At 36.6% G+C, this 27,909-nt stretch overlaps 1 protein-coding gene and 1 long non-coding RNA gene across 3 annotated transcripts; one reads left to right on the top strand and one right to left on the bottom strand.

The window, feature by feature from the left end:
- Positions 1–1,068: 1,068 nt before the first annotated feature.
- Cad96Cb (protocadherin Fat 4-like Cad96Ca) lies at positions 1,069–27,092 on the bottom strand. 2 transcript variants are annotated; one of them, XM_085193051.1, is made up of 16 exons: positions 26,838–27,092; positions 21,426–21,581; positions 14,672–14,725; positions 8,916–9,005; positions 8,273–8,472; positions 6,746–6,940; positions 6,405–6,632; positions 5,619–5,810; positions 5,102–5,338; positions 4,838–4,981; positions 4,505–4,713; positions 3,990–4,104; positions 3,494–3,657; positions 2,509–2,762; positions 1,759–1,880; positions 1,069–1,316 (listed from the first exon to the last, which is right to left on the bottom strand). In XM_085193051.1, the coding sequence occupies exons 2-16, from the start codon at positions 21,487–21,489 to the stop codon at positions 1,236–1,238; spliced, it is 2,349 nt and encodes a 782-aa protein (XP_085049177.1). In that variant the 5' UTR covers positions 21,490–21,581; positions 26,838–27,092; the 3' UTR covers positions 1,069–1,235. The 2 variants fall into 2 exon arrangements, with proteins under 2 accessions (XP_085049177.1, XP_085049178.1); XM_085193052.1 differs by lacking the exon at positions 14,672–14,725.
- LOC146534227 (uncharacterized) lies at positions 7,012–7,375 on the top strand. Its single transcript, XR_014878429.1, has 2 exons — positions 7,012–7,218; positions 7,304–7,375. It is a non-coding gene; the product is annotated as an uncharacterized LOC146534227 (long non-coding RNA).
- Positions 27,093–27,909: the final 817 nt, after the last annotated feature.

Here is a 27,909-nt window from a genome sequence, read left to right on the forward strand (position 1 = left end):
ACTACTGGTTCTAATTAAAAGAACATATTTGTATTGAACATTTAGTTTATCGAGGAAGGATAGACTATCACATGATGTTAATAGTTTCATTGTAACACACTGACAACTGTACCCGCGGCCAGAATTACTTAGAACACCTACAGTGTGTCATGTCATCATGTGTCATGACACGACTCTTAGTTATTTTAATTTGGCGACGCGAAGTCTCAGGTAAGAACTAGTCTAAAATTAAATACAGTTTAGTAACAAAAGTTTATTACAATTAACAGTTGCCGCCGACATTATAACAAATATTAAATAATCACCAAATATACAAACATATACATAATGTTATATTACAATTAATTAATTTAATAATTAATATTCACATAAGGACATAAAATAATTAAACTTTTAACTTGGTGGTAAAAAATATTGTAGTGGTAAAAAAAAGAACAAAAGGTAAACTTGATATATTTGAAGTTTTTTCGAAAATAAAATACGTTTGTAATCGAATTAAAAGTTAAAAAAATTATCTTATACATTAATAATGATAATTATTATTATACTTTATACAAGTTTTGTATAATTCTTAGATATAAACGTATAAAAACTTAATTAACTTTTATATACAACATTGGTCAAGTCTAAGGTTTCTAACATTTTATAATAATAAATTATATTTAATTGGAATAACCTTATATTATAATAAATATTTTAATAGTATACAATTCACAACACATTTTGTTTATTTCAACAGAAAATATTTGAAGATGTACGGAAAACTAAATTTTTTTGTGAATTTAAAAATATGCAATTTTTTTTGCTTCATTCTGTATCTCGAACATAGTAGGATATGCATAGGGAACCTGGGAACTTAGTGTCAATACACTCCATTCCCGTTAAGACATTTTCCTTTTCCACTCTCTGCCGAATTCTTAATGAATTGCAAATTGAGTAGCTGAACCCAACGCCGCTCTTTGCCTTTTTACAAAAGTGAGGAAATGAAAATATTAAATATTTCCTTTCCCCAAATAGAAATCGAACACATAACCATCGTGTTTGGGGCCTGTGCCAATTTTTTGTTAAAATTTTTTTCCAATACATAAAATTTTGGTATAACTTTTAACAACAAGCATCTTTTACAGCCGTCAAATTTTGGGAGGATCTAAAATTGCAGATTTCTTTGGTTTAATTAGTTTTAATTTTAGAGTTCCGTGTATGTTTTTGTGTGATTTTTCATTTTTCGCGTATTTTCAAAAGTACACAGTGAGGTTCATATGCTCCGCTACCGTCGTGTTGGTTGCTTCGGTGACGTCACGACGCTCTTCACTTATCTGTACGCAAACATAACCAAAATAAGTCAAGGATATTTTTAGAACATGTCAAGTGGTTGATGTATATAATATAAAACTGGAGAGTTTGTTTGTTTGAACGATCTTATATCGGAAATGATTGGTTTAAATTGAAAAATTGTTTTTGTGTTGGTTAGCGCCTTTATCGAGAAAAGCTATAAACTATATATCTATAAGTATATAACTATAAGCATGCTCATGCTCATGTCTCATCAGCACAATACTATTAGTTTTTTTTTCTTTTTACCAAGGGGGCGAAGTCTTGGGTAAAAATAAATGAATTCAAAATTAATGAAACGAGGCGTCCTGGCGCAGTGTGACAGCGTCTGATCGTTTGTATGATGTGGGTTCGATGCTCATTCGAAGAAATAAATTACTTAAATTTCCTCTGCCCTAGTATAAGTTTGGCGTCGTGTGTGTGCACCTGTGCGTCATCCCAGCTGAGTCGCTTGAGTCTTGCAGGTATGGTGGCGCTCGGCCACGCCACGCCCGAGCGCCCCGCGCCGCCCCCTGCGCCGCCGTGCAGGTGGTCGCTCAGCGCACCCTCTGTTACATATCAACTATAAATATAGAAATGTACGAACGGAACACTACGCCGCGTTGGCATCGACGTTATACACTAAGCGTGCTTACAGCCAAATGCTGTGTAATTGCGTCACGATGGGCATAATAATATTATGCAGAAAGAAATATTATCGTACCATAATGACAGTATGATGACTCCACTTACAATGGTTGTCATCATTCATATGAAGAAAAATAATCAATTTTACACTGCAAGTAAAATACAAGTACTAGTTTATACATTTTACCTTAATTTACCTACTTTTTAACAATAAGCACATTTTACTTATAATAAAAGATCGACTTGTTGTGAGTTCCATCCTCACTTGAGGAAGTAAAATATTTATTTAAATTTTTTATTTCTTCGTTCTGGTGTCGAGACAAAGCGCAGCGTTGCGCCACTCAACACACTCTGCCTCAAGAATCTTGGTCCACTAAGTTCCCTTTGCCTACCCTGCTATGTGTGGTACACAGCCTGAAGCTGTATTTTATTTACTTATAATGCTATATTTAGAAAAATTGGAATCGAGTGGGACACAAATATCAAAAAGAATGATTTGGATTCGATATAAATTTGGTAAAATTTGAATAAAATAATCAAAAAACTTACTATTAGCAACATTAATATTAGAACTGGCACTAGTGCTACTGGTGTTGGTGCTAGTGCTAGTATTGACGTTGGTAGCAGCGTGGGGCGGTGCCCTGTCCAAGCTGGTGGTGGAGGCGGCCAGGATGCTGCTGGCGCCCGCAGACACGCTCTGCAGGGAGCCCCCGGTCCCGGAGCCCGCGCCGCAGCCTGCTGCCACTGGCGGCTTCTCGGGGAGGGGACTGACGGAACTCTTGTCCTTTACTTGGCGCTTCCGTCTGCGGAGAAAGGAAAAATTATCCATATATGCACTTTACCAACTCATAGAAATTACTCACTTATTAATATTAATGATAATAACAACGTAATATATATATATTATCTTTACGCATTTCACAAACTCAACAAGAATTCTCAACTATTTACTATACCTATTTACTTTGTATAAATATAATAGTTATAAAAGCTCTCGACTCTTTATAAATGTATGTAATTATGTAGAACTAAAACATAAATGAAAATAAATAAACAAAAAAAAATATTTCAAATAAAACTACTGGAATGGTTGAACAGAAGCAGATGGTCAAAGAAGCAATTAAATTATAAAAATATATGTCACAGAGTACGAATTTGGAACGTCAAGTTGTTAGACTTGGGTGTATTCAGAGGACGGCAACACTGTCAGTTGTCAGCTTTTAGGGATGTGCGGTGAATGATGCGTCGTTTTTAAATAGTGGGAACGAGCGATGCGGACTTCTCATGAGCGTCTATCAAAGCTTGTAATTTTTCTTCAGGGGCGACCTATTCTCGCCCCTTCTCGCCCGGTGACGCTGTCAAGACCAATGACCAGGTCAACAATAAAATTCAGTCGAAAAGAAAAAAAAAAGATGCGGACTTCACTTCTCCTTCGAGTGGCAGAACGGCTGTACTAAGACGTTATCTGACTTGAAAAACATTTAGAATTTGGGTTCCTGTCTCAATGTACTGATACAGCATTTTCAGTACGTACTTCAACCTGCACAAATGCAACAGCAGCGCCGCCACCAACATCGCCAACACCGCCAGCGCGCAACTGAATGCCGCGAGCAGCACGGGCGCGCCCGCCGCTGCGCCCGACACCGCACCTGGCGCACCGCCCTTGGACGTGATGCGGACGACGACTGGGACCGATGTCTAAAACATATAATACGATTATAATTATAGCAGTTATTTTATTATTGTGTAATTGTTTTACATATTTCAATATTATTTTTCACTTTTTAAACAGGAAAATGATCGTGACGCGCCTTCGTCAAAAGCCCTCAAGATCTCTTAGGTATCCACAGGACCTGATTTACGCTTTAAATGAAGTTTATGACAGAATTTATAAAGCTTGATCAAAGGAACAAAATCAAAGGAACAGATTTGTTCATGTAATAGTTGTTTTTTTTATTTTTCAAGATAAATTCTGTTATAAGCAGCATTTCTACGGCACAGCCTCCTGTGCCGGCCCTGTGCTGTAGTACCTGTCGCGGAGGAGTGCCGGAGTCTACGGCGGTGGCCACCACGTGCAGCTCGCTGGCGTTGAGCGCGCGCGGGTCCGACACGAACACGTCGCCCGCCGCGCTCACTGACAGCAGCCTGGAAGGTATTAGCAACGGGGATATCACTGTATATTCTTATTGGAATAGACAATATGTTTTTTTTTTCAATGAAAATTTCATTGATTTTATATTTTTTTATTACTATAATTATATTTATTCATGCTTATTTCTATCAGACATCATTTAATAATAACAGCAGCGGAGATTTTAAACAAATAAAATCATTAAAATTTAATCATATGCTAAGCGCACGTGACAAAATACAAACGTAAAATTTACAAATATATATGCTTTTCTACTAATCGTTTCCTTTTTAAAGTAATACCTCGAAGTTATGCCATAAAAAACTAAATATACTGGATTTTATTTAGTAAATGTCAACCATAATCAATTCCAAAGTGTGTTTGTGTATTTTTTTACAAACACGCAGCACACACCTGGCATCAGGTCCAGTGAGATGCAACGTGACATTATCCTCGTCGTCACCGTCGTGCACGTGTAGCGTGCCTACGAGCCTGCCGCGTGTTGCGTGTTCATGCGTGTTAGCGGAAGAAGCGTCCAACATGAACTCGTAGTGCGCGTGTTTAAAACGCGGTTCCCACTCGTTCACGTGTTGCACGGTTATTTGTATGGACGCTGTGTCGTTCTGGAAGCAGTTACAAATAAAATTAAAATATTTTCACGTTGCACCCCGCATCTAAAAGAGTGAACAAAAAACTAGTGTTAAATCATTAACAAGAACAAGGGTTATACATATATAATATCCCTACCGTGTTGCCATCAGTGGCCATGACTTGGTACTTATATTCTGTGACGTTGTCGCGCGGCAGCGAGCGCCGTAAATGCACATCGCCCGCGCTGTTGATGGCGAACTGCTGCAGGAAGGTGCGCTCTGACACGTAGTACTGCAGGGGCTGCGGAATTAAATGTTGAATTTTTACGAAATTCCGCTACACAAAAACTATTTCTAAGAATTATCATTTGACCAGAGAAAATGTTATTTATTATATACTTAAATTAGTCTTCACTATTACCTTATCAGCTGCATTAGTAGTGAGCGTCATCAAAACCGTCCCCGCCGCCGCGTCTTCCGCCACGCGCGCCACGTACGACCGGCGCGTGAAGCGTACCCCCGTACCTCCTGTACCCCCGGCACCACTTGTACCCCCGGGAGACGTACCCCCCGGGGTACTTGTGGTAGCGTCACGTGCGTGTCGTTTCAGCGCGAGTGTTGCTAGCGCGTAGCGGTCAGGGTTGTCTACTTGTGTTGCCTGTAATATTTAATTTTATATATTATTAAAAATTAGATGGTATTGACACCATTTTGGTTATGGTTGTTTGAAGGGGAATAACTTTAATGCAAATTTTATAAAATTTTCGTGATTTTTTATAATGGAAAATATTTAAGGAACATTTATAACACCTTTTTGTATTTAACAATACAAAGTATTTTTTTTATAGTCGTAAGTCATACTGTGAGTGTTGACTAGGTTATCTCTGCTACGTATGGGATAGTGCGTGAAGCTAAAGAAAAAAATGTTATATTTTAACCTTAAGCACAACAGTGTAGTCAAACCCGTCGCGGTCCAGCAATCCCGCGGTAGCACTCAGCACGCCGCTGTCAGGGTTTACGCGCACCCGAGTTGTACCCTCTCCGTTCACGCTGTAGCGGACTGGAGCCGCTATGCCGAGGTCCTGGTCCGCCGCATGCACGGGGCCGGGGGTGGGGGTCAGGATGGACCCCTGTATATACAGCGTGTTATAAAGAGACTAAGGATTTGAAGCATTTTAAAAATGTATTACAATTAGTATATTTTATTCATTTAAACACGCGTCAGTTTATAACTCTCACTTTATGTAAAATCTAAATATGTAAAATGGTGTAATTCTATTGACAACATTTATTACTAACCTATAATAACTTAAGATGTTCACATTTTTAGCTTTTTCTTAATTTATTGAGTTAATTAATAGTAGATTTATAAAAAAGACTTAACACTTTAAAATAAAGATAAGAGGTAATTTCTTTTAAAATTACAAATATAAATTGACAAATTAAAATTGTTATTTCATTTACATGTTCTAAGTTAAACTTCAACCGTAAACGTGATAGCTGTGGGTTCAATCCTCACTCGGAGGAGGAAAATACATTATTTTCATTTCAAGTACATCAATACTCAATATTTTAAATTGTACTCAATATTTTATATTCAGAATTCAGAAGGAAAGCGAAAACCAACGTGCCTTAAAATTAAGTTTCTAACCTCATTTAAATTTATCCCCTCATAGCACGGGATAGAGAGCGAAACTAAAAAAAATACCAAAAAATCTCCTCACATCTTCCACATCCCTGCCCACCACGACCGTATAGTGGTCGTACGTGAACTTGGGGTTCTGATCGTCCGCGTCCAGCACCTCCACGGTCAGCGTGGTGTCGTTGTGGAGCGGGGGCGACCCACCGTCCTGGGCTCTTAAACGTACTGTGAATGTTCGTAGCGTCTCATAGTCCAGGGGGCGGCGGATGATTATTGTACTGTCGAGTTCGCTGGCGAAGGCTACGTATTCCTGGAATTTTAAATATTTTTTTATGTAGTTTAGGCCATTTTGATAGGCCAACGTGATGGTTTTGTTAAGACAGTGCCAAGATAATAACATTTAAGAGGAAGACAAACACTCACGCTCCCCGGCCCCGGCAGCACCGAGTACCGCACAGTCCCATGCTGGCCTTGATCGGGGTCGGCTGCCGTCGCCGCCAGCACGCGCGCTCCCGCCGCCGACAGCTCCGACACACGCGCGCGGTACGGGGCGCCGCGCCAGGAGGGGGCGTTGTCGTTCACGTCGTACACGCGGATTGATGTCGGGATTATGAAACTCTGAAAGGAACATGAAATAACATGTCCATTATATGTAAATACGGTACCGGTAAGAGAAATGGAATAAGTGCTAAGTTATACAGGGTGAGTCATATTGAACTTTCCGGTTTTGGAAGGACGTTGCACGAAGAAGGGAAGGAGTAGAAGGGTGGGGATGGTGTCATTAGACGCGCCATGACATGCAGTTTTAGTGTGAGCAATGGCTTGGTCGGGACAACATCGTGCGTTCGTAGTTGAAGAGTTTATTAAAAATGGCGGCTCCGTGATCACAACACAGCGTGCGTTCCGTTTACATTTTGCTATTGGTCGACGTGATCCCATTCCCACTGGACCAACAATCAGAAATTGGGTATCAAATTTTAGAGCAACATCATCAGCATTAAAAACAAGACCACAAGGCCGAATTAGGACGTCAACGTCAGCGGAAAACGTGGATAGAGTGCGGGCTTCAATTCAACAATCCCCTCGGCGTTCTGTTCGGAAACATGCCGCTTCACTAGGATTATCTTTCAGTAGTGTCCGCAGAATACTGCATAGAGACCTTAAATTTCACCCATACAAGATTCAGGTAGTGCAAGAATTAACAGTTAGAGACTTAGACACACGAACAAATTTATGCCGCGACATTCAGCAGATCCCCCGCACTGCTGTTTTGATCTTCAGTGATGAGGCACATTTTCACCTCGCCGGAACTGTCAACAAACAGAATTTTCGATACTGGGCTGAGAATAACCCACGAAACCTACACGAACGACCACTTCACAGCCCTCGAGTGACAGAGCAGCTATTGCAGAGTTTGGCTTCAGCAGTGTGTGGTCAATGGAGGTAGACATTTACAGGATATCATTTTTAAAACCAACTAAATTAAAACTGCATGTTATGTGCTTTCAAACAATAAAATAATTTTTACTGCATGTCGCTTTGTTTTTAATACACACCTTATTGAAATCGGAAAGTTCAATATGACTCACCCTGTACATACAAGTATGTGCCTGACGTAACTCTCACTGCAGAGTGACTTCAACGTGGTACAATATATTACGTAAATTTTCATGTTTGAATTCAAATCACTATGAGTGAACCATTTACGATGCAGGTAGGTAGGGTGCAGGGTGTAGATATATCTTTTTATCTCTAACGAGGTAGTTCAGGTTTCAGTAGAAAGCACAGAGAGCTGAGCTCTACGATCTCTAAATACTTCTTCGCCTTGCCCACTGAAACCTGCGCCTCTTGGAAACCAAAGTCAAGTCCAAGCGCTCTGACTAACTAAACCATATGTTCTCATCAAACATTTCCTTTTAAATAAAAAACGAAAAATGAACAAAAGCTTACCGGATCCGACGTATGCCGCCTATCACAGCGCACATTGACATACACGCTCGAAGGTCCAAGCTGTTCCTCCCTATCCAGTGCCCTCGTGAGAGTCAAATTCTTGCTACCAGCGGCGAGGGCGACCGCGGGGTTCTTTTCTTGTATGCGGAGAGATATGTCTCCGGTTAACTCGTTAGGATCTCCGTTAACACTCAGTGTACCTGTTTAAAAAAGCTTAGATTTACTTCTTTTTTCACCTTCCCGCTGTTTCCCGCATATAGCAGGATAGGCAGAGGGAGTCCCGTCTCGAGTCGAGTCGAGTGTATGTTGAGTGGCGCAGCTCAACGTCACGCTTTTACTTGTTACCAGAACGAGAAAATAATAACAATTCATTACCTCGAGTGGAAATCGAACCCGCAACGATAGAATTTACATTCAGATTGTGAAACGACGGCCTGTAGATTGCATCTTTATCTGTTCTAAAATTTTAAGTATATGTACGTGTGTGGGCTCGTTTTTCTTTCTTTTAACTATGTAATACAGTGGCGACATTTAAAAAGGGTATTTTAGGTTTTTTGTTATTTTTTTTACTAACAACATATAATAAAACAATATACAAACAAAGAATATTCTAAAATTATGTCAACAAAATCTCCCAACCCACCTATAATACTGCCAACTGGTGTATCTTCACTAATGAAGAAACTCTCCACCGCTCCACCGTTCATTAAATAGCACCGACTATCTTGGATAGCTGAAAGTTAAATTTATAAATACATTATTTTTTTAACTTCACACTGTATGCTGCACTTAATTAGGTAGGCGAAGGGAACCTGGGAACCTAGTGTTAAGTCACTCCGTTCCCATTAAGGCATTGTGTCTTGACTGGCGGCAATCATCGCAGTGTTTTGCCTCGTTACGAAGAAATTAAACGAGAAAATGAAAATAGTAAATTTCCTCGAGTGGGAATCGAACTCACAATCTGTCGCGTTTACTCCGCCTCAGGGGCACGGGGCCACGACATTAATATTTCCCCTTTATCCACTTGCGCGCTTTGTATCGTTTAATAGGGCAGGCAGAGGGAATTATCGTCTTCGACTCGAATTTAAGGCATAGTGTGTTGAGTGGTCGTCCATAACCGCGGTTTGTCTACCATAGCAGAAATGAGAATATCTTTCTATTTCTAAACGTAATGCATCGGTAATTGCATATAACAAGTACATACTACTAAATTATATCTATAGACGTTCCTGTGCAAAATTGCAGGTTGCAGCTCTAAAAGTGAAATTGCATTTGCGATATTGCATACTTTATAACTCTTTCTACACAACAACTAAAAAGTTTCATGCCAATACGCAACTATAATAAAAATAATTATTATTTAGGGCAATAACAAAAAAGAAATCAATAAAAGAAGCAGATATATGGCCGAGTCACGATATCAATCGTTTTATATGAACGGCCGTCAATAATTCTAATAGCTTTGAAAGCAGGTCGACTAATGACTTCAACATTCAAATGAAAAATATCATATCCTAAAATCACTAGGAGAGTGTTAGATTGGATTTGCTACTCTCTTAGATTTATGAAAATGTCACTTTGCAGTTTCGTTTTTCGTTTTTCGATTGAGCAGTATGCTGTTGGCCATATCGGCCTCTACAGCGTCACCGGACTTGGGGAGGCCGAGCTAGACGAGCTCTGACCTTGGCATGGCTACCGTGGAAGGTACCAACAAAAGAGAACACAGTGGCGCAAGGGCGTCTCCTTTGAGACTCGGACCGCGACTTGCGAACACCGTTCGTAGTGGGGGGCTTTGCTTCGATCGGTTCGACCAAAGCCTACTGGGGAGGGCTCTTGATGCCCTATTGGATTAATGAGTGCGGGCTCCTCTCGCGCCGAGGCGCGATTGGGCCACAGTAAAGCTGGGACCTCGTCTCCACCGGCGGGGACGGTGTGCGTAGCGTGTATGTGTGCGATTGTGTGTAGCCCTACCTACAAATTTGGGGTCGTTCGCTTTAGTGATGGGGTCAGCATCATCGGTTAGAATATCCCGGGGTCGACGGCGATCCCACGGGCGACGTTTGGCGTAATTACACGAGTTTACCACCAGCGGATTCGGATGCGATTCGGCTTTAGTGAAATAACTACTAGAGAGCTTGCGACAGTGCTCTTTTACTGAATCTAATTTGACGTCTCTATGGAGATCGTTATTACGCATGTACCACGGGGCACCGGTAGTATTACGCAAGAAACGGTTTTGGATTATTTGTAGTCGGCTAAGGTCTGTCTGTGCGAACACAACACAGGCGTAGGCGAAAATGGGTCTGACGCATGATTTATAGAGTCGGATTTTATTTCTAAGAGAGAGTTTGCTTTTAGCACAAATGAGTGGGTACAAACAACTTAAAACGTAGGCCGCTTTGCGGCGAACATAATTAATGTGGGCTCTAAAGGACAGTTGACTGTCGAGAATGACACCTAGATATTTGGCCTGTTTGACCTCGGGGATTATTTTGCCTAAAAGGCGAACATGTGGCAAGTAGTCTGTCCTACGAAGGGGGAAGTATATGATGTTACTTTTGTCGGGATTGACGTCTATGCGCCATTGAGATAGCCACTGACCTATGCGGTCCATGGACTTTTGGAGTCTGTTTGCTATGCAGACTGATACACGGCCGGACGTATAGACGGCGGTGTCGTCTGCGAAAAGGGCTAGGTTTGTACCTGGGGTTTTGGGGATGTCGTGAGTGTACAGATTGTACAGAAGCGGGGATAGTATGGAGCCCTGAGGGACTCCAGCTCTAACTGGCCTACTGGAGGAAAGGGTGCCTTCTACCCTATATCTAAATGAGCGGTTTGATAAGTAGTCTCGAATGATGTGCACGAGTCTGTCAGGTACGTTAGTCTTTTGTAACTTGTAAATCAAGCCATTGTGCCAGACTTTTCACTTTGCAGTAATACACTGACATTATATTGTTTCAATCTCTGGCTCATTTTCATTGGTCGTCAATCAGTGGTCAATTGTTAATTAACGTCCCTGTGTAGGCAACTGATTATATGTAAGATTAAGTAATTACAATAACATTTTTAGTATAGACTATTCAAAGAGTAAAAAAACAAATAATACGAGTAAATAAATAAATAATTTACATATTTAGCATCCAGTGCCAGATATGTAGGTATTACTAGAAATAAGTAACTGTGAGAATTCTCAAATAATGTGCAGTTAGGCACTTAAAACACTAACAAGATATAAACGACGAAATCTTGATGTATCAAAGACAATAGCATCTGTGTAATGCAAAACGTGTAATTAAAGATTTTCGATAAACAAACAAATGATAATTATGATGGATGATGATGGGAAGCTGGAGGTATATCATGCATAATTTAGTATTTAATCATTGAAGATAACTTGATGTAATAGAAAGATAGAGCGCTTTATAGTAAATACTTACGAGTAAGAGGATAAGTGATAAATAAACCCCGGACACAAAAAAAAACAATAAGAAAACAAAAACGACTATAGAAAAGCTGATATTCCTCATAAAGCTGAATGTATTTTCTTGGCTAAGAGCACTCTGGGGGTCGATTCACTTCCTAACAAAAAGAAACTTAAACAAAATCGTCGTTCATTCGTTTGGAAGCTATAAGACCATAAACAGACAGCGCACTACACAGTCACGTTTAAACATATAAAATACCTCGTTTTCGTTGGGGGTTAAAAAATTAACTTCATGCTGTATCCTATATATATGTAGTAAATAAGATGTCGTCTTTACCACATAACAAGCAGTGACTCTGTTTATGACGGAAAATGAAAAAAAGTGAACAATCACTACGCTCCCTATGTCCGAAAAATGTGAAAAGATTAAAAAGAATTAGTATAAGTCCTACCAACAAACCAGACTCACAAACCTACATAGATGAAATTCTGATTCGATATTATGATCTTAAATTGGATAAAATATTGTCATCTTATAACATTGTAATTATTTCAAATGTTCAACACTTTCTTAAACTATTATAAGCTAATAAATATTTTTGTGTTAGGTCAGTTCAGCAATAACCATGATAAGTATGGTCGGCACGCAATATCTCCAAAACCTAAAACGCCGCGAGCGCGCGTGTCGCTTTCAGAGCATAAAAAACGTAATTGCGCAAAAACTAGTGCGATCAATTAAAAGCATTGGCGCCGCTGTATTAATTAAAATGTAGCCGCGTGCGTTACGTGATTTTTTCTTTATGCCTTTAATGTTATTTGGTATTTCTCTTCTTGTTCTTCTTTTCTTCCGCCTGAAAAAAGGCAGTCAGTGACAAGTTGAATAATCAAGCGCAAAATGGTGTGTAATCCAGTTTGAGGAAATGAAAATATTTTATTTAAAATTTCCCTAAGTAATATTTGAACTAACAACCATCATGCTACTATATAATTTTATTCTACAATACATTCTAATAATTTACGCTTTTTCTACGCACAGAAGGTAAGACAGGTGATACTCCGTTGCTCGTCTAATTTTCAAACATTACGTTTTGAGTTACAGATCTCAACGCCGCGCTATGTCTACCAAAGTGAGAAATTGCAAATAATTTAAATATAATCATTCCCCGAATGAGGATTGAATCCACTACCGTTTTCTGTCAGACGGTAACCTACTACGCCACGACGGCCTTTCCAGGTACTACGTAATCTCTTATATTTAACTTATAATCGCGATATTCACTTTCTCTGACCTCAAAAAGATCAAGTATAGAAGACGCAAGGATAATTGAATTAGAATTAGCAAATTACATAGTTTATTGTGGTCAAATAACCCAAATAAGAAAGTAAATCGCAGTTAATTCAGCATTATTATAATAATAGTTGTAATTTACTTTCCCGTGACCTATGGGAGGCGAGAGATACTATTTTATGATACTTATTTAATTTTGTTCACACGCCGAGATCAATTTCGTAGTAGATGCTTATATATGACCAAAAAGTTTTTGTTTTCACGGAACCCACAACCGTCACGTAGGTATACAGTCCTGTGCATGGAGTGGATACCTGCGGGGCGAATATGGCGGCTTTATGATTATATTTCTCGATATATGCTATTCCTGTATGGTAAAACTATAAGTTTGAAATATGTAAAACAACATAGCGCAGTGAAAGAATTGTGATAAATTAAAATTAAACAAAAACAAGTTCTATTAACAATCTACATAGGTATATCAACATAGTCGGTACATCAGTGAAAAAGCTGAAACAGGAATGCGAAAAATATCCACATGGCTATCCTATAATCTCCTCACATTAAACATTAATAAGACAAACTACATCTGCTTTCATAGAACGGCTAGTTCCGCCCCCAAACCAACCTTACAACTTCAACTTCATACATGTCTCCAAAAAAGTAAATGTAACTGTTCAGCCCTTACAAAAACAGATAAAGTTAAATATTTAGGAATTCTTTTGGATCAAAATTTAAATTTCAAAGCTCATATAAAATCAGTCTCAAGCCGAGTGCGCAAAATTATCAGTATAATGAAGCTACTAAAACAATCAGCATCTCTTAAGACTTTATATAGTGTATATTATGCTATTTGTCAGTCTATAATTGTCTACTGCATAAGCTCCTGGGGTAGTGCTTTAAAATCTCATTTGATTCAGCTCGAAAGAGCTCAAAGATCGGTACTCAAGGTGATGCTTAATAAACCTTTCATTTACCCAACCGTTATGCTCTATCAGGAAAGTAACGTCCTTACCGTACGTCAATTATTTTACTTAAAAATGGCACTGAAAGCACATCGAAGAATAGCGTCCTCAGAAGAGTATAATGATCTGATTAATCGTAGAAACTTTAATGTTCCACTGCCTAGAATAAGGTCTTGTTTTGCTAGGCGTTTCAGTCCTTACGTTGAATTATTTATTTATAATAAAATTGCTAGTGCTTGTGATATTAAGCTTTGCTCGTTAAAAAAAGCTAGAACTAAAATTTCGTCATGGCTCGCTACCTTAGACTATAAAACCACTGAAAATATTTTATCACATATACAATAGTACCTATCATTATTCATTTTATTAATACTAACTGTAATTAAAATAAAAAAAAAAAAAAAAAAAAAAAAAAAAAAAAAAAAAAAAAAAAATCAAAATTTAACTGTTTTAAAATTTAAATTTATTTTTGTTATGATTATTTACCTCTTTACTGTTTTCTTGTTAAACGAGTGTCAACATTAGTCGTAAATTGTTAAGTCATATATTGGAACCCACGATACAGGAATACCTAGTGTGGGTACCACCAGAAGTAACAAAAATTGTGTATGTTATTTGTTAATAAATATCTTTTATCTTTATCTTTTATATTATACGAATGTGATAGTGATCATGCAGTAACAGTACTACAGTGCTGTCTAAAGTCTGTTACAGAAACTCACCCCGGGAGCGGATGGAGAGAGCTATAGCGGCGAGCGCTGGTGTGGGCGTAGATCCTGTACATTTCATATATTAGGTACTATTGGCGTTGGAAATTATTAAAGTCAAATTAAATTAGTTTCAAAGGATATAGATTACGTGTTTTACGAGTTAACATCTAAATTCGGATACCAGAAAAATAGCATAATGGTAAAAGTATTAGTAACTAGTGGAGTATTCCAATGCTTATCCTGCTAGAGCATTATAATTAATCAGTTTTTTGGTAATTTAATAAATAAATAAGGTAAATTTCATTCAAATATAATACAAAAAGCAGGTGCGTAGACAACTCGGCCGCCGGACGATGGTATCGTCATAAACTCCCCTCGCAACTTCCGGTCGATTTCAAATTCAAAATGGCGTTAATTTATGAGGTATAACCACCAATAGATATTACTGGACATGACTGACTAACCAACGAATATGAAGAACGACTTCAATTAGTTTTGTTTTTTATTTTCAACACACAAAAAACTGAGACGAGTCCTACGACTGATACTAGACATGAATCTATAAACGCGTCAGAGAACGCGTGAGTTCGATTCTCATTTGAAGAACCCAATCTAATACAATTTTAGTTACTACGATCCTCATCTTCCGCCCAAAGAGATGGGTGAACCAAAAATATTTAAATACCAGTGTTTCGCTCGCGTACATATAAACCTACTTGAATTAGTGTTTATATGTAAAAACTGCATTAAAATCCGCCAGCTAGTATAAGGCAGCATTCTGCAATATTACCTCTACAAAAGAAACAAAATAGATTATCAACGCACGGTCTGACGGTGAATCATGAAATTATGCCAGCGGAACTGGACCCATTTAGTTGAATTCGTTTTTTTCGTTAATTTCTTTATTACATTAACAATACTTTAATAGTGTGAATCATAGGAGATAAGAATTCTGACAAAAAAATTGTAGCACGTGAATGCAAACTGAGATACTTTCCACTTAGAACATTTAAGTGATTGCTAAAATAAATACAAATATTTTAACCTGGAGAATTAGTCTGTTATATAGAATAGTTAATATTTATCGAAGAAGAGAATGAATCAGCATGTCGCTGTATCCCGCTTACGCCAACCCTGCTGTTAACCTAGTGTTAAGGCACTTCGTTCTCCACTTACCGCCGAATTCTGGAGACATTGCGTATAAGTAAGGGAAAAAAGTAGAGTTTCTTATTCTTCTACAAATACAAATTACAAATTTCTTGCAACAGTTTTGATTAAAATACTGAAACTATGACAAATTATACAACTGTATTTCATTCAAAATTAAATTAGATTTTTTTTGTGGCATCCATTGTCTAATAATTGTCTAATAATCCAGTCGCCGTCGTAACTTCCGATGTGGTTATCAAATGCTATAATTTCTTACTTCGATAGACATGAGTACTCCAAATCACAGCGCTGCCAGTATGAAATGTGTGATTACTGTCATCATTTATTGAACAAAGTATAATAAAAAATAAAAATTCGTGGTTAATAGGTGATTTAATTAATTTGAAAGTAACATATTATTTATTAAATAATATGTGTATTAACTAGATTTTAGGAGATTATTTATTTCATTTAGTGCGGTAGCGAGGAAACTTTACTATAAGTTTTTTCTGTGCTTTTAGCGAGGTGTTGGTTTTTCACATTGACATCATTTCTAATAAGGTCCGGGAAGTATATATTTTAAGCATATAATTAGCATTTCAATCTGTCGCCTCCAAATTTAGCTAGATTCGATCTTATTATGTCACTATAGCGTCAAATTTTAAATAGAAATTGGGGTAGAGCCGGTGACCGGTGGACAGCGGCGTTGCGGGGTCGCAAGCTACCAAGCGTGCTTCCGCCCCCAACTTTAAACTAACCCGGACTTGAAGGTATAGTACGGCCGACGAGGACCGCCACTTTGTTAGTAACAAAAAAATTAAAAGCAAGAAAAGTCCCACTAAATCTGATCTGCGCAGCCATCTGCAACTAACTTCAGCGCGGCCACGACTCGTAAGCCGCACTATAATATTGTAGTACAATTAAATTACAAAATCAAACTGTTAGCTAAGCAACGGATATTCTTTGATGTTCGAGGTCGTCGTGGCGCAGTGGTGACAGCGTTCTAGTCTACGCGATAGTGCGGATTCTACGCCCACTCAAAGAAGTGATTATTTTTAAATTGTGTATTTTTATTAGCCCAGTCGTGGCGCAGAGACGTAACCTGGACCTGTAAGCGTAAAAGGTTATGAGTTCGATTTGGTTGAGTTTCGCCACTCAGACTCAATTCAATGCTTTCGGAATTCGGCTGAAAATGGGGAACGGAAATATCATAATGGGAACTAACTGTCTTAATACTAGGTTACCAGATTCCCATTGCCTACCCTTCTATGTGTGACATACGGCGTGAAAAATATATTTTCATTTTCCCGCTCTGGTAGTCAAGCGTAGAGTTCAATTAAGTCAAAATTGGGAGGAGAGTCCAGAATGGAGTGTCTTAACAGTAGGCTCTCCACTGCCTAACTATTCGATTAGCAGAAAAAATATGAAGCTATTTGTATCATTAGATTATTTCACAGTCATTGCGCTGGAACTAAATTATTAAAATAACGATCGATTAGTATTTCGTTGAAATAGTTCCCGCGAATTAGTTGCGGAAGATCGGGGTTCGATTTCGGTCAACGAATGATGCAACAGAATTTGAAGAATAATCAAAACGGAACAAATTAACATATTAGGGCGAGACTAACAAATTAAATTTACTTAGAGGTATGATTATAATTTATAACTCATTATGTACGATAGTGAAACGACGGATACTCGTGAAATTATTATAACTTTATATAAAATGTAATGTTTATTAGAATGAGCCTAACGTTGCATACCGCTGATAGCAGGGTAGGCAGAGGTAACCTGTTAAGACCACTACGTTTCTGGAGGCATTGCGTGTTGAGTGAAATGTAAATATAAATTTAAATAAATATCTATTTGATTTCCTAGTTTCACACTTTGTTTCTCTGCGCCATATCTGGCCTCAAAATTAAACCAAGTTCTTATAAAAAGCTGCATTATGGACTTATTACAATATTGGGTCGACCTTGACGAGACATTCATATTTTTAAGATATAACTTCGGCCAAGTGTACCATTTGCAATTTGAAGTAAGGTTTGCACTCGCACAGTAATACTGTACAGGCAACTCACGCTTGATGGCTCATATCCTCTTGCTCTATAACAATGCACTTCCGGCGTCTAATCACTAGCGTAATTAACGATATTCGAGGAAATCTTAAAAATCTATGTATAATTTGGTGATATTTTATTCAATTGTTTTTACATTATTCTTTTAGTGTTAAAAAGTTTTAAGTTTTGTTATATTATTTAATAAACTTGACGTCGTAAGGGCTTTCTCTTGTTACCAGAGAGGAGGTAAAGAAACAATTCGTTCCCCGAGTGTGAACTGAACCCAGACCCGTCGCGAATACTCAGACTGTACCTAAAAAATCTCATTCAGTCAATATATGAGGTTGGATGACGATACTCAACAGTATTGAAAAAACTAAGTGGTTTATAACTTTCTCTTAAGAAGCCTCCAATCAGAATCGTAAGCATATATTTATCATAAAATTACAAAACATAAATAAATAAAAAATTACAAATTAATAAAAGGAACAAGTATAAACGCATTCGAAGAGGCGTGTTTAAACCATTTTTTATGAAAGTTTTTACCTGTATAAAATAATTATACGCATAAATACCGCATAAAAAAATTAATATTACGAAAGGAAGACAATATTTATTATTATTCTTTATAAAACAATCCCATCCTGGGCGTGCGCCTCGAAACTATATTATTAAATATTCATTAAAGTTAATTATGCGCACCACACAAATCTATGTTACATCAATCAATCAATCAATCAATCAAATCAGCCTTTTCGGGTCCACTGCTGGACATAGGCCTCTTCCAGGGTGCGCCAAAGCTCCCGATCCTCCGCCTTCCGCATCCAGTCGAAGCCAGCAACCTTCTTCAGGTCGTCGGTCCATCGTTGTTACATACTTTCATGTAAATTGTAATAGTGAAGTGAAGTAAAAAAACTTTTGACAGTGAAAAATACATAGTAGGTAACAAATTATTATCATTTTTCCTCTGATTAACATTTCTGTCACTTGACATGCTATCACTTGACTTGCACTATATAGGTTCTTTTTTCTTTTCCTGCTATTTGCAGAATAAAGCGTGTACATAATAAGCTTAACGGAATACATATATAATATATGTATGTTACTGCAATTATATAAGAAACATTGTATTTGTAAGTAGGTAAAATAATATTAATCAATTTAATAAGCGGATATGTACGTTCACTCTCCTAATATAAAGTTGAGCCGACTTTAGAGATATCTAACGTTTAACACTAATTGTAATTATATAAATGCTTGTAATGTTCTACCGAGGGAGTCCTTGCATCGTTTGGGTGTGAATACGGTTTCTATTGCACATTTTATTTAGAAACTGTTTGTTGTTGCAAATGTTTTTGTTTTTTTTTTTTTTATACTCTCTTTCGTTTTTTCTACTGTCTGTGGTGAAATAGAAATGATTAAGAGTTTTGTCACATATCATATTTATTAAATGTATATACTAAAATTATTTTTTTTTCAGTTAAAATTACTTGTTCCTGAGATTAGCACTTTCCAATAAACAAACTAATTAGCTTAGTATAAAAGGATAAACGATCCAATCATAAAATGTTTTATTCGTATTTTTATAGGTGTTCTGTTATTAGTTTTTAAAATAAGAAATAATTTGAAATGAAACTATAAATACATTAAAAAAATGTACAAAGTGAGACACAAGTGACACGACGACACAGTTAAGAAAATCTTATTAGGAATGCACTAAGACATTGTTAACCTCTTGAAAGCGGTTAATCGTCACTTAGCGAGGCTCGCGGCTTTTGATTTATAGTAGTTGCATTGTAGTAGTACCTGGTAGACCGATTGGAAGCAGGGGCCATGTAGGTTCATTACGTTTTCTATTCTTATAACGTTTCCGCGAGTTGTGGTAAGACAGTGGTCGTATTGGATAGAGAAATAAGACACTCTTAGAGTCAATAAGGAATTGTTTTAGTTCCTTTATAATATATCATTATTGGTGTTACGTAAGCGTATTAAGTATACCCATATTAATTTAGAAAATAGGTTTGACTGGAAAGTGAAAACGCGAGGGTTGTGAGTTCGATTTCAATTTACTCCGAGTCCACGTTTACGCATAATTATTCTAAAATAATTTTGTTCTATAATGTGAATGAAAAACAATAACACTTTTAAAAAATGTTAAAGTATACAGTACGATAAAATGCATATTACATAGGAAATTAAAAGGTGAAAAAGTAACAATATGTAAATGTGTTGTTAGCTATGGCAGTGCATTGTACTGCACACGGTCATACGCCATAGCCTATATACGTACTCGTGATCATTACAGTTCAGTGTTCATTAGGAAGAGACTTACGAATTACAATCAACAAATTAAGTTTTGTGGGAGCTATACAATAGAGACAAAGAACATAATAGAGATGGCATTCAAAAAACTATACTTTTTTTAGTTTCACACTGTAACCCGCACATAGAAGAGAAAGCAGAGGAAACCTAGGAGTGTTAAGATACTCCGTTTCTCATGCACTGAGCAAATTTAGAGACAAGTGTTGAGGACAAAAAACGTTTTGTCTTTATAATTAATTTAACCGAATTCAAAAAGCATCATACATAATATAATAATTTACATGTCAAATATAAAATAAAAAATATTGAAAATATGAGTTTGAAAAAGAGCATAGTATGATTAACTTCACAGATAACAAAAAACTAATAGAACTTAAACAATATGCACTGCATTTCCTCAACTCCTCAAGTAAACGTAACTCAATACATTGTACTAAGAAATGGCAAGTTGACCTCATTCAAGTGGTGTGAACGGCCGACCACCCCCCCGGGGGTCGCGATAGCCGTGATTGCGGACTATATATGCTATGTGTTAATTGTAGGGAGTTCATCTGAGGAGTCAGAGGTAATGTTTTCTAATGAGAGCAAAGGTCAGAGGAAATCAATGTTGACGTATATCTATTTATATTTTTTTTTTATGATTATAAACTCTTCGCATACTTCGAAATATAGCACGTTGCAAGAAGGCATTGTCTTGGCACCAAAGAGTAAATTTATTATTTGAAATGAATAAACAATTATAATCAAAACATTGCCCATTTGAAAACATGGGTGCATTGTCTACTAGTTAAATAACATTTAATAGTTTCAGTGAGCTACCTCGCAAGCGGCGCGGCGCGGCGTTGGCGGTGTTAGAACAATAGACGGCAAACAAACAAACAGCCTATTATACTGTCCGGTTGTCTGTTAACTGACCGTTTTATATTGACTCTTACTAAATTTAGTTTTATTTTGTTTTATACTTTAATAAAGAAGAGCCTCTATATCGCTTACATTGTTACATTCGTTTTCGTTATATTCTTTCACAATTGTATCTCTTAATATAGATTGTAGATTCGATTGCCTTTTTGGTTGATCGGGACCAATACCAATACATTACATAAAGATCATGCAGATGTTATAATATAATTTGTATATAATCTATAAGTTCTTATAATTAAAAAACGTAAAATAATAAATTACTTGAGCTCTAACAGATTATAATTTTTAAAAAGTAATTTCCTTGCTAGACCCACCTTGCGCACGCGCCGGCGTCGCGGCGAGCGCGAGCGCCGCCAGCCACAGCAGCGGCGCGGCCATGCTGCCGCTACCGCGCGGTGCGCATGCCGGCCGGGGAGCTCAGCTGGGAGCGGGCCACCAGCTACTAGGACCACCGGACGCTGTGTGATTCGCTGTAACAAATAATTAAATTAATAATAATATGTAAATGTTTTTGTTTTATTGTAATGTTATTAAATGGAATAATATTTTAAAAATATCACACAATTCTCTACTTGTTTAAATAGACATTGTAAATTCGTCAAGTCGTGGCGTAGGGCATAAGGTGACTGTAAACGCAACAGATTAATTTCCGCCACTGAACACGCCCCAACGCAATGCCTCCAAAAATCGGCGGAGTGTCTCAGCACTAGGTCCCCTCTGCCTGCTGCTGTGAGCAGGATACAGCGTAAAGATAAAAAAGACCAATAGAAATAAAATAATTAGTAAGAATCAAGAGTTAAACTGTTTAATATACCAGTGGCCGTAACATATCCACTCTATTAACCGATAATGATCACACATGCATGAATATGTATCAAATATCGATTAATCTTTACAGTAATTGCAATTTATCCGCTATCAGTTGCAACAAGTATAGATTTATGGCAATAACTTATCAATATAGTATAAACAATATATTTTTAATATAAATTAAACGTAATTTTATAACTCAACTAGTCGGCCTTAATTTATAAATAATTTATAATCCTTAATTTATAAATTAAATATTTTATTAAAGAAAACGGCATCTCAAGATCGATCAGACTTTTTATAAATACAGGAATTAATGTTCCCTTGTTCTTACCCTTTCTAAGCCCCCTATATATGTTTTTAGCTTCACATCGCATCCCACACAAAGTAGGGTAAACAGAAGGAACCTGGGAACCTATTGTTAAAACACTCCGTTCCCGTTTATATATATACTTCGGTTGCCCAGTGCGTGTTGAGTGGCGGAACTCAACACAGTAAGTAGCCTATGTATATACTCGTATAATATGCCAGATTTCAACTTGCCTAGTAGATTTAAATCTGGCAGTTACTTAGTAACGGAAGAGTTTTGTATAATAAACTAACTTAATTTTCTTCTTCTATATTATTAACTTATAGACAAAAACTCAACGCTATGCAAACAGAGACCTTCCCTAGCACTGAAGTCATCGCATATTTAGAAAGCGGAAAAAAATATCAAAATCACAGCGCCGCTAATTTCGCTTTCTTTCGAGTCATTTACATGTAACGAGCATTGTTTGAACACCGTAGCTCTGACTGTAGCTGACGGGGCGACCTTGTCAGTTAAAAACAGTTTCACGCTCTTTCCCGCATAACGGGATTGGCAAAGAAAATCTAGTGTCGAGACGTCCCTAATATCTCTCTCTCTCTCTCTCTCTCTAATATCAGCCCGAATTTGAGATTTTGCGGAGCTCGTCCTGCTGCAGCTGAGAAATTAAAATTATGAATTTCCTGGAGTGGAACCAAAACCCATAACGTTGTCCCATTGCGCCGTGATGGCCGTAGTTTGCCTTTGTCTGTACTGTAGACTAATTTCAATATAATATACGACTGTCACGCTATAATCTATTAATATTGATTTTTAGTATTTTTTATTATAGCTTTAAGTATAGTTAAAGTATTTGTTTGTACTATAGTACCACCAAATATATTTGGATATGCAACTCTGCACGCAAACTGCTGTCTTTACCAAAAAATAAACGGAAAACACTTAGACATGACACTGCGCTTACTCTTGTAACCGCGGTAAGTTTAGGTTCAGTGCCCACTTGGGTAAATGATTGATTGATAAAACCTAATTTCATTTCCTCGTTCTGATTCTGACAAGGATAATTAAATAATGACATGTCTCGAATTCAGGCGGAGAGTGAAGTACGCAGTGTCTTATCACTAATATATAAGATACATATACATATAGTAGTGTATATGATAGATGGCACCTCGGCAGTCGCAACGTATAACAGTGAAGTGGTTCCGAGCCAGTTGAGGCAGCGGCGGAGCGAGCAACGCGGTCACCGCCTGCCACTTGCCGCCCGCCGCTTGCCAGTCGCGCTTACCTCAGCAGATGCTGATTTCATCACCGACATATACAATAACTATTATGATATATATTATATTTATAAAATATATTATGTGTGTGCAAAAAATATTTAAGTCATATATGTATACAAAAAAATATATAAAGATATTACTCCGAAACTAGTTTATTCATTGCATGTTACTTATTTTTTTAAGAATACATATTAATAAAGTCATATTTACTGTCTTATTGTTCTATTAATAATTGTAACTTTTATTCGAATTGCATTTTGTTTTTTGTTTTGGCTTCAGCTGGATCCCATGTTGGGGGAACCTAATGTTATGACATTCCGTTCTTTTTCGATTTTTTTTTCCGACTTAAGATATTGGTCGAGGCTTTTCACTATTAAACCGTTAACTGAAACCACTATCAGCACAATGATAGTCGCATCGGCATCCCACATGGCGGTACTCTCATGGGCTAAGTCCAAATATTTATATAATTTTTATATCTCGACTTTCACGAGGTATAGGTGTATTATTAAGAGTGAAATTTAAATATTAACAGTTAGCCAGCCATACTTTACTGCAACCACTGACACGCACCCGTGGCGACCCTCGTCCTACCCCGAACCACTCATGTGTGGAGCGCGACAGGTTCCACTTCCTCTAGACATGGTGTGTCGTCTTAACCGGCAGACATTTTAATGTTAATGAAATAAAAAAATATGAAATATTTTCTAATTCACCTAGACGCTGTATGTACGTGTAATATAAAATAAACAGAAAAGAAATACATATTATATATTATCTGGTTTATTTATAAAAAAACTCGATGTAATAAAAACTTGTAATAAAGTTATTATTTGACGTAAACTATGAAAGTTATTGATGATTTATTAATATAAATATCGTACACGATTATACTATTTACTAATAAGTAAAAAATTATCGAGGCTATCATTATAAATAGGTAATATTTCAGCCACAAAGGTTATTAATATTTAATATAGTTATTATATCTACACACCTGCGAAAAAATCAAATCGAAATCTTTTTCTATTCCTATGTCTTGTATAAAGTAAAGCGTAACTAGGTCTGTCTGTTGCCGTCACGCATCACGGCCACCACCATGAACTACATAAGCTTCCCCATGCTCAGAGAAAATAAACAAGCGCATACAAGCAGCACACGCCATGGCGAAACTTTTTATGTTATACTTTATGTATGTGAAGTATTCGTGGCGCAGTGGTACATCGTCACTCTGTTATAGCGGTGGTTGTGGGTTTGATTCCCACTCGGAAGAATGTATTATTTTTACTTCGGCGATGGGTACCGCCACTCAATACGCATCGTTTCAAAAATTGGGGTAAAAGTGAGCGACGGAGTGTTTTAAACTAGGTTTCCTCTGCCTATCCTGCTACAGGAGAAAGAGAGTGAAGATACCTTAAGGTAGCTTCACTCTCTTTCTTCTTAAGTAAAGAAGAAAATTAATTACACAAATACATACAGTGTTTAATTTGACGTAGAATTATTTCAATTAAGTTTGATCCTCTTTGGATGTGAGTATCATTGAAAGTGTTAGAGACTTTCTATTGTACGTTAAACATTCAAAATTTATTAAAATTCGTTATGAATAATTTTATAGACCTAGTTTCTTTTTAGTTATAATTACTTACATAAAGTTATAAATTATAACTAACCAATATAACATTCAAGCATTTCAATATAAAAAATTGAGGCGTCATGGCACAGAGGCATCAAGCGTTTAAATAAACTGTAAGCGCGACAGGTGGTGGGTTTGATTCCCACTTGAGGAAAAAAAATATTTAATAATTACTCGCTCTGGTACCGAAGCAATGCGTTTAATTCCGACACTCTACGCGCATTGCCTCCAGAAATCGACAGAAAATGGAAGGCAATCTCTACAAAAAAAAAAGATGGCAGTCTTAATGAGAAAAGAGTTTTGTACATAATATGCTGTGTCCTGCATATGTACAAAACTAATAAAATACAATAAAACAGTGGGTTACTTCGAAATGGTAAACGTGTAGTGTTCTTCGATAAGTAGACTATCCAACAAAAGTATATTTTTTCTACGTTCTCGGGATCAGTAAGTTTAACCAAACAAACACTTCCTCTTTATAACATTAGTATATAAGTATAAAAAAATAAAAAATTAAGACAGACTTTTTATTTTGACATCCTTTGATCACTGTATCCGCTTACCTTACGTCTTAGACATATTTCTCTACTGAGAATTGTATCCACTACCATCGTTTGTTAAATCAAACGCATTGTTGTATTAACAACGATGATAGACGTAAAATGAAAATTTTATGCTAACAATTACATCATAAGAAAATATTTACAAACTTGGAAATAAATCCGTCATTATGAAACATACATTTTTTTTTGTATAGAAGTTATTTGCACCGCTATTTTTATAACTAAAACATCAAATCCATTTGTTCCATGTTTATGTAGGACTAGGAAGATTAATGTACTGTACTGTACGTTTGTCTGTCACAAATCTGCCGACAATTAAAGGTACGAGTATAAAGTGATTTTCGCAATATCAAACCTTGAAGCTGTCGTACTACTGTCGAACAGGCAAGAACGGGCGACTGTAAACGCAAAAGGTTGTTGGTTCGATTCCCTCTCGTGTAAATGAAATATTCTTCGCTTTGGTAAGAAAGCTAAGCTCGGCGTTAAGCTCCAACACTCAACAAACAATGCGTCCAGAATTCGGCGAAAAGTTGCGTACGGAAGTGTTTTAACGGAAACGGAGTCTTAAAAATAGGTTCCCTATGCTACCCTCCTACGTGCAACGTGAAGCTACGTTTATATGAATGGTATGCTTACAATAGTAGTATGAATATTTCTAAAATAATTGTTCCTTATGTATAGTTATAATATTATTTATTATATTATTTAATCATCTAGCCGTTTCTTAGCAATACTATACAATAAAAATTCTCGAAATATATATTTTAAATTACAACAGTAAACAACGTGTGCAGTCATAGTAAGAAATACAACTTTTGCAATGGTGGCTCCGGCTGCCGACTGCACTGGAGCGTAAACAAAGATCTCTTACTTTTGCAACTTCGCATACACGGGCACCAGAACAAAATGAACAATACTGGAACTTTCGTAATAATTTAGTCAAACAAAAATATATTATTATAACTATCCTGTAGACTGTACTATAGTTAATAGGTCGGTAAAATTAAAAAAAAATCCACATAATATATTTGTTTCTATATATTACGGAATTGTTACGTGAACAACGTAATATTCGTGAGCATTACGTATTCTTTATATTAAAAAAACAGTATAGTTACAATTATACTTACATATAAATAATCGGCTTAAAATTCCAATGTTTTCAAATTTCCTGTCAAACACTTTATAAAAATAATAAATTATCAGTTACTAATTAACAATCACTTTCATCGTAGAAACTGGATAATTAATTTGTATATTATGTCTTATGTTATAATAAATAATTTAAAATTCAATCAAACACTGGCTTATTTTGATTTGCCGCTTCGAAACAAATATATAAAGCAACCGACAACACCACCAGCATCGACAACGTTTTTCGCACACTGACCCACAGAACACATTTACTCACTGCACTGACCACAGACTACTAATAATATTTGATATATAGTAAAGTATGCATCGATGCGTAGCAATAGCCAATAGTGCAAGGAACATTTATACTAGAAATAGTGGATAAATAGTATTAACAGCAGTTACACTACGAAATAGGGTTGTCAACACTAATATACGATCGTTGTTAATTTGTAACGATAATCAAGTTTATAATACAAATACTTATTTTTCTTCTGTCTTGCACTAGTCCCCCCTTTTTGCCAGAGTCTGCCTTCTGAGTTATTTTACTATACTTTGTTCGGTCTTCACTGTCCTCGGGGGTAAATAATATACTAATAAGCTGAATCCACTCGGATTCAGACGTACGTACGGATGGACTTACAATGTAACTATATTTTACCGAATTTATAATAAAAATATATTGCTAGAAATAAAAGAAATATTGTTGTAACCAAAGATAATCATCTTATTAATGAACGCACCGTTATTGAATTGCTTATTAATTCAATTATTACAAGTTTTTGTTCACTTATTCTGGTCGTCATAATTGGTTCTACTGCTAATTTATTCATATTTCTCACTAACAAAAAATCTAATTTTCATCAATATTGTTCAAAATTGTAAATTTAATTCTGCAGCAAATTAAACAATAAAATAAATATTTATTTTTTATTTTATACAAATATACTATTGTAAGCACTTTTGAATCGTCGAATGAACATGTAAACTCAACAGTTGCTCTTTTCAATGTCAATGCAATAATTTAATTATTACTATTATGGAATGTATCAATAATCTGTATACGAG

The sequence above is a fragment of the Heliconius melpomene genome, chromosome 11 (genome assembly GCF_056956725.1).
Source record: "Heliconius melpomene rosina isolate 202511_hmr_F chromosome 11, ASM5695672v1, whole genome shotgun sequence".
In the NCBI taxonomy this organism is placed as follows: domain Eukaryota; kingdom Metazoa; phylum Arthropoda; class Insecta; order Lepidoptera; family Nymphalidae; genus Heliconius; species Heliconius melpomene.

Excerpts from the sequence above, each read along its gene's own strand:
- Cad96Cb (XM_085193051.1), bottom strand. The coding sequence starts at position 21,489 with ATGGCCGCGCCGCTGCTGTGGCTGGCGGCGCTCGCGCTCGCCGCGACG. Across the intron at positions 5,339-5,618 it reads ACTACACTGTTGTGCTTAAG|GCAACACAAGTAGACAACCC; the intron begins GTTAAAATATAA and ends TAAATATTACAG. Across the intron at positions 3,658-3,989 it reads CCGGCACTCCTCCGCGACAG|ACATCGGTCCCAGTCGTCGT; the intron begins GTACTACAGCAC and ends TATATGTTTTAG.